The sequence below is a fragment of the Lichenostomus cassidix genome, chromosome 3, assembly GCF_008360975.1.
Source record: "Lichenostomus cassidix isolate B80296 chromosome 3, HeHo_3.0, whole genome shotgun sequence".
Lineage (NCBI taxonomy): Eukaryota > Metazoa > Chordata > Aves > Passeriformes > Meliphagidae > Lichenostomus > Lichenostomus cassidix.
The window spans coordinates 20,741,657-20,749,156 of NC_139483.1; the positions used below are offsets into that span (position 1 = coordinate 20,741,657).

General features: G+C 43.2%; 1 protein-coding gene across 5 annotated transcripts in view; it reads right to left on the reverse strand.

Moving 5' to 3' along the window:
- The window catches only part of PROX1 (prospero homeobox 1), a 49,821-nt gene that overhangs the window by 32,976 nt on the left and 9,345 nt on the right, over nucleotides 1-7,500 (reverse strand). For all 5 annotated transcript variants that reach the window (XM_085054835.1, XM_085054834.1, XM_085054838.1 and 2 more), the window contains 2 exons: nucleotides 7,073-7,500; nucleotides 374-479 (listed from right to left, as the gene is read on the reverse strand). The exon at nucleotides 7,073-7,500 is cut by the window's right edge and continues 1,363 nt beyond it. In XM_085054835.1, the coding sequence (XP_084910961.1) occupies nucleotides 374-479; nucleotides 7,073-7,500 (534 nt within the window). The remainder of the gene's footprint in view (nucleotides 1-373; nucleotides 480-7,072) is intronic.

Below are 7,500 nucleotides of genomic sequence, written 5' to 3' on the forward strand. Positions count from 1 at the left end.
ACCAACCGAAATGAAACAATGAGGGAGCACTTGAGAACTGCTCCAAAATGTTCTTGGAAGTACATTTCTACCACCACAAAAATCTCCTTTTTTAACAGGATGTATAACGAAGACCCTTTAATTTAGTGTAATAATGATCCTTACTTTGCTCTAAAATTTAGATTTTTTTTTTTAATTTAGAAACCTTCCCTTTCCTCATCCAGGCACAAGCAGGGTACACCTCAACAAGAAGAACAAGTGAATAAGGTCAGGATGTAACCTTTATGTACTCAGAAATACTGTTAATCTCTAACATGACAACACAATACCATTTTGTGAGCAAATACAGCATGCAGTAAGGAGAAAGGACAGGGGTAGGAAGAGATTTTCTTACCTTTACATCTGAGAAGTAGGTTTTCAGCATATTGGAACTTGGGTACCGGGTGTAAAAGAACATGAGCTTGGCCTTTTTCAAGTGATTCGGTGACAAGCCTTCCTGCATGTAGGATTGAATTAGTAAAGGAAAATTCTTTTCTTGAGAAAGCTTTTTCTGAACATACAGAGTGAGCGAAGTGCCCCATTATATACTCTATGGTTCCCCAGACTACAGGCGAAAATATTAACTTCTAAACTGCTGCACTGTAATTTTCTGTAAAATAGGAAAACATAGGATGAGAGACCATGTAACTTAAACCCTGTATATCCTATCGGTTTAGGTGCTGCATCTCAGGGATCTCCCAAGTTTACGGATTGTGTACCATATGTATGTTCACTTGTTGCTACGGAAACAAATGCAGGAAGCATGTGCTGCAGAAAACTTATCGGGAGCTGTTTTCTCCCTCTCCTTTGCAATGCCAGCTAAAGTTTCTTTCCCTCTCCGTGTTGTGCTGCTTGCACACAATAAAATCAGTGCATGTAAGATAATCAGAGGCTCTTTATGATTTTGAGCAGTTTTACACAGGCAGCACATTGCACCTGTTTCATTCATGTCGATAAATTTTAACATCTTGGGCAGCTCTCTCTAATCCTGCTGTTGCTTTGCTCCAGTGGCTGCCCTGCAAATCAAAGCGAAATTTGTAGTAGGCAGAGCCCCTTGGCCACTGAATCCCCCTGCAACAAACTTGTCGCCTCCTGATTTACGCAGTTAACTCCTTGGAGAACAGAGCTGTATTTGGGGCTAACCAATCAATACATGTGGGCTAGCAGATCAATAAATGGCCACTTACCCTATAAGGCAGCCTATTTATCCTGGAAACATCATTACCTTTTAGACCTGTAAACAGAAGCAACTAAAAGAGTTCCCAAGGGAATGTGAAGCTAACCATAACAATCTCGGCTTGCTGATTTTTCTCCCAGCTTCTTGGCTCCCTTTTGTGAACTGCGTGCTAGGACGGCTCTGGTCACATCTGTGCCGCAGGCTGGCCCTGCCATTTCCTCAGCAAATTAATGGCTTTATAATTTATCAGAAATGAAGATGCACGTGGAGAAAATCAATGTGGCCCCCACAAGGTCAATTAAGGGTCCTTCCCAGAAGCTTCTCTAAGGACTGTTTCTCCTAAACACAATTGTTGAAAATTTCACTCGGTTCACACCTTACGGCAGGGGGAAGGTCAACCAAGTTGACAGATGCATTGCAGCCAAGGTGCCTCTTCTGCCTTACAGCCGGGTGCACGTCAGCACAGAACATCCCACTCCAGGCCTCGAGACGGGAAACCCAGACTAATTTTTATCAGCAGGCTACTGATGATTAGCCAGGCTTTTTCAGCAAAATTCCTTTTTCTCTAATTCCTGAAATCTGCTGAAAACCTCTCCCTTTATTTCAGTTACAAGGTTCATTTTTAGATTAGAAAAATGTAGCATTTAAAAAAAAAACAAGGCATTGACAATATTAGTTTAAAAACCTCTTATTATCTGGAAGTACATGGAAAATGGCTCAGCTGAACTTGCATTTTGTTTTAGATGCTTAATGATTACAAAGAAGATAATTTATGACTGACATACTTCTTGTGCCAAGAGAAGAGTTGAAAGAACCTCCAGTTACCTCCATTAGACTGATAGAGAAGTCTAAAAGAGCATTACACTCTGCAGTGCCATCTGTCAAAATACGTAAGTGAAATAATAGTAGCAAGCTGTCACCTATTGCTTAGTGATAAGAGTTTTAGACAAATCAAAACTTCTATGCCAGAAATCCATTTTGTTATGCGATCCTTTCAGGAGAGTGGGGGTCCAAAGGGGAACTCCAGTAGGAGAGAAAAAAAATTAATCCTGAGTCTCCTTAATTTGCAATTCCTCTGACGCCGACAACATGTTAACATCGGGTTTGGTGCATATTCTCTTTCAATGCAAGCTCAAAGATGGACTTAAACTTACAAAAAAAAAAAAACCTCTCATATTTGCTGGATTTAAGCATATTAGACAGTTGTCTAAGCATTTGGATTCCTTCTGCATTTAGGATTTTTAAATATTTTCTGCTCTAATGCCAGAGGATATTGATATTGAATGAAACATGTATTAAAAGATGCTCTGAGACTCAAATTCCCAGAAATCCATTTTTTATTAAAATTATACTTGTTCTTAAGCACTTGGCAGCCTTAAAGCAATATCAAATATGCAACAAATCTGTATATCTTGATCCTAAGGTTAACGCTTTACTGTGATAAAAGATATGATCTGTAATAATCTAGCAAAAAATAGTTAATGACGGACTTAAGAGCTAAGAATTAGATAAACCATTGCTATTTCAGAAAAAAAAAAAAAAAACTGAACTGACCAATTGCTTAATTTCCTTTTTAAGTGCTGGGGCTGAAAAGCAACTGTTCTTCCAAGAAAGCACTAGCTGTTTCCAGGATACTTACACACGCACAATGAGTCATGATGAAATAGATTCAGTAAACATACAGCTGTACCGAACACGAGCTAAGCCCCATTCAAGGCCAGGAAAGAAAACGAGCACAAATAAATATTAAGGAGGTAAAGGGAGGAGGGGTGCCGAATGGAACGCAAACAAGCTCTGTCCCAGCAGTTCGTGTGGCTTGCCTCAATTCTCTTAGCTATAGCTTTGTGAAGACAGATGACATTCAATTCTATGGGTAATGCAAAATAGACAATAACTGCTGAAACTTGAGCCAGCTGCCAGGTGTAAAAAAAAAAAAAAAAAAAAAGAAAGGAAAAAAAAAGGAGAGAAAGAAAAGATGATAAATCCATAAATTAATGAAAGACATCTGCTCAGGAACATAAAAGATCAGAGGAACAGTGTACTGCAGCTGAACCTAAAGCGGTGTTCAAACAACCTGAGAGTCTCAGCGTTGTGGGTTTACACAGTGCAACATTGCCTCACCTAACGCAGCAGCAGCAGAAAAATGGCAAAGCCCTAAGAAATAGGAAGTGAAAGACTGGGAACAAAACATATGGGGACAAAACATATACATTCTCTCATGTGTTTTAACTGGAGAAGCACAGGGGTGGGCACTGCACAGCATTTGATTCATTTGCACTTCAATCCTCCTCCCAGGTAATGCTCCTCTTTTGTAAAAATATTTTTCAGCAGAGATGATCTTTCACTCCTGTTACTCTCAGCCTGAGCCCCCACAAATGCTCTAACAGGCTTTTCTAGCCCACGCGTGCACTGAGCTGAAGGAAAAGTGGTAAGAATAGGCTGTATCAGGTAAAAAAAATCTGCACCAGCAAAGGCAAGCAGCTTCTTAAGTTACGCCTCAGGTACTTTTAATCAGCAAAGCCCCAGATAGATGCATCTCTGAGCATCTTCACATCCCTCCAAAGAAGGGCTGGCTGGCTGCAAAGCATCTGTTCATTGCCCAGGTTTTATCAACAGCATGGAGTTATCCAGCTTGCTGTACAATTGCTCCTTTTTTTTTTTTTTTTTTTTTTTACATTTAATTAGTTTAATTCTAGTCAGATGTAATAACTCCTCATTTCAAAATGTTGTAATTCACTAATTATAGCTTTTGCATATTGGGACTGTGAAACTTATTCCAGTTGGACTGGAATTCTTTTTAAAAATACATAAAGTTATAGAAAGTTGCACGAATGTTTCAAAGCCCTCCTGCCAGGGAGAGCATGATAAACTTCTTCACCTTTACAGATGTCTTAACAGCATAAAACTACTGTTGTGCTTCAGTTTTGATCTATGCAAATGTTTTGTGACTGAACAAGGCTATTTTTCTTGAGATGCAAAGAGGATGCATGACAAAGAAAGATAATGCAGAAAAACAATTCACTGTCTGTTTCTTTTTGAATTTGAATAAAACTTAATATTTGATTAAACAGATTAGTTTGCAAAGATACAGACTGCATTCATGACCAAGATGGGAATTCAGACTGCAGGTGCATCTTATCTTGTTTAGCAACATACACAAACATTAACCATTTCCTTCTTCAATTCAGCCAAGAATGATCAGATACATTTTACAACCATCGGTTAAAAAAAAAAATCAAGAAAACAAAATGCAGGCTAGTTTAGTGTTTAACTCACTACTAAAACCTGAACTTGGCTGTATCTGCTGGTCTTATGTTCTCATCCTGGCTGTATTGTCCAGGAAAACAGATGTTACTTTCTGCAGGGAAGAAAGATCTGCTTCTTTCAAGAAATTTATTCCCTATACATGCACATTCAACCATGTAAAATAAAAGTGCCATGACAGAATTTACCACAAACAAACCAACCTCCACACCGCGCCTTTCCCTGGAAAATTGCAAGCTACCTGGACACACGAGCTGCTGCTAGGAAAAAACATCCATCCCTACAGCTGGGCTGTATACCAGGGTACATGTGTAGAAGTGTTATTTAATGAATCTGGTCTGTATCTAAACCCAGAACAAACTGCAGCCTGCACTAGTGTCTAGGTGGGAAAGTCAGAGTACTTTCCCAAGAGCAGGGAAAGAAGCAGGGCAGTGAAAAAGAAAAGGGATCACTGTAGCACCAGGCACTTCCCCTGGCTATGCCTTGGGGCAGCAGGGGCCCTTGCACCCGTTTCAGCAGAAGCAACAAGCTCCATTAGTGAGTACCAGTGAGAATGAGCAGGAGAAAGGGGGGGAAATGGGAGGGGTGGGGGAGAGATGCTCCACGGGTGGCGAGGATCAAATGCAGCCCTAGAACTACTCCCAGTTCACACACTTGGCATGTTTCACCTCTCCCCACTGCTCTCCCAGGATGGAGAGAACTACTTTTATACAATAATAATTAGTATGCCACTGTACTGTTTGGTAAAAATTAATTGTCCTGGCCTGAGTCTTACCCTCAGCTGCCACTCCTGTTGACCTCGGGACTGCTTTCCAAGCACTGCACTTGCATTTCAATATGCAGGAGAGATCTTTGGTTTGGAACTCCCCAAGTAATTGCACCACCTCCGAGTGATGTTGCATCTAGACTCCCTCCTTTGCTTTTCCTTGTGATGTAGATGGCAAGGAAAAGATTTCCCTGCTACCAATGCTCAACAAGACCCCTTTTTGGGAAAGAGGTGCCTCAAACACCACATCTCCTACCAGCTGGTTCTCAAAAACACCAACACCTAAAGAAAGTGCTTTCCAACACAAAACACTTTCCCCTATAGAAATGGAACTGTTCACACAAGCTGGACAGCAGCAATTCTGACTCACAGCAGATCCAAGTTACATCAAAGAGTGCTAGGGATGGGCTTTGGACCTGCAGCACCTGCCTTGCCCCAGTGGTGCCCACTACCATGGCAGGGATGGGAACTCCAGGTGATAGCAGGTCTAGAGCCCTGACGCCACCCTCCTGAGGATTTGACAAGTCTACATAAGATCTGGTTAAATTATTCTAAAAACACCAGACTTATCAATCACCTAGAAGATACTCATTGAAGCAGCACAGCCTCAGGCATATCCCCTCGCTTGATACCCCTGGAAAAGGGACAAGTTCCTCAGCATTGCTACTGTTACCCAGGGAGGGGCAGAGCTATTCTGTTGCAATTAAGTTCATCATTTTAGGAGTGATATTACATGCATCTAAGGCCCTGTGCTTGCGCTTTTGCCTTCTGATGGGGTCTTGAAGCTGGGAAAAATTATCCATCTACTCTTCATGCAAAATCCTCACTTTTACCGTTGGGGCAGACATGGTATTTTATTCGCTTTCAATACAACTGAAGCAAAACCTTTTGACCAAAAAGCATGTTATGGGAAAAGATGGAAGGACTGGAAGGAATTATGGCTAAAAGAGAAAAAAACGAAAATTAAACAAAACACCCAAAAAAATCTAGTACTAGTTTCCAGGAAAAAAAAAATTATTAGTATATGTGGATATGCCTAAATAAAGGCAGAGATGGATCTGTCACCCTAACTAAAGCCTGCTATTGAGCTAAAAAGAGAGATTTTATTATCTTTTTTTTTTTAAGCACGGGAAGTGTCCTGTAAATTTAATACAGCTGAAGTTTTATATTTAATTGTTCTCTCTAGCTTTCCAAAATAATTTGCTTTGTGTATGTTAGGACAAAAGATTTCTGTGTATGGCTGAACAGAGGTTAATCATGCATAGCAGGCAGCTGCACAAGGGCTGAGGAACAGACCTCTGGGTGGGGGAAAGAACTTGATGCAGCCTGAATATATCAGTACCTGTGTCTTTTGTGCTTCATTTCCCTTATGCACTTGAGAGCTGAACTCTCACAGACGACTGGGCCGTGGCTCTCTGTGAGCCCCGACCACAACACCCTTAACACGTGTTGCACATTGGCCTGGCAGGGCAGGGAAAAGAGGTGGCCATGGCTGGAATGGTTTATGGCTGAGGGCAATGCCCTCTCAATCGCCTCCCTGCCTGAGGAAAGATCTGCCAGCCCAAGGAAACTCACTGGCACCCAGGCTGTGGGTTTGGCTGCTTTCCTGACCCCACGAGGCAGACTGAAAGGCTGGGGGAGGGCCAGTGGCTTTTTTAGGTGAACATCATTGCTGAAAGAGTGCTGTCAGTCAACACCACGTTTTATTTGGCCTTGCCAAGCCCCCCGCCAGCACCCCGTGAGCTCCCCACTCCCACAGCACCCGGGGGAAGCCCCCCAGCACCGGCATGGCCCCTCATCCTCTCCCACCAGCCACTGCTGGTTATCGCTCATCTTTTGAAAAGGATATTGCACTTCCCGAGTAGGGCGAGATTTCAGACATGTCTTGCAGGTCGCCGCACTCGGATTTAATGAGGGACAAGGAGAGGCCCTCGGCGGCGCTGGGGGGGTGGGCCGGCGAGCAGGGGTGGTGGTTCATGTGGTGCGACGACATCTTGGTCCTCAGGCTGGTGGTCTCCCGGGTCAGGTCGAGGGATTCGGGGGAGGCACGCTCTTTCCCTGGGAAGGAGGCCGACGGGGCGCCCAGGGGGCTCTGGAAGGGGTAGGCCATGAGGGGCAGCGGGAATGGGTGGCGGAAGGAGGAGGTGGAGAAGCCGGCGGTAGCCGAGAGTGGGGACTGGTGCAGGGAGGCGTGGTGGCCACCGGCCGGCGGGGCCGAGGCGGATTGGTCAGAGGAGTTTTTGCGGACAACGAGGGGCAGCGCCTCCGTTTGGTC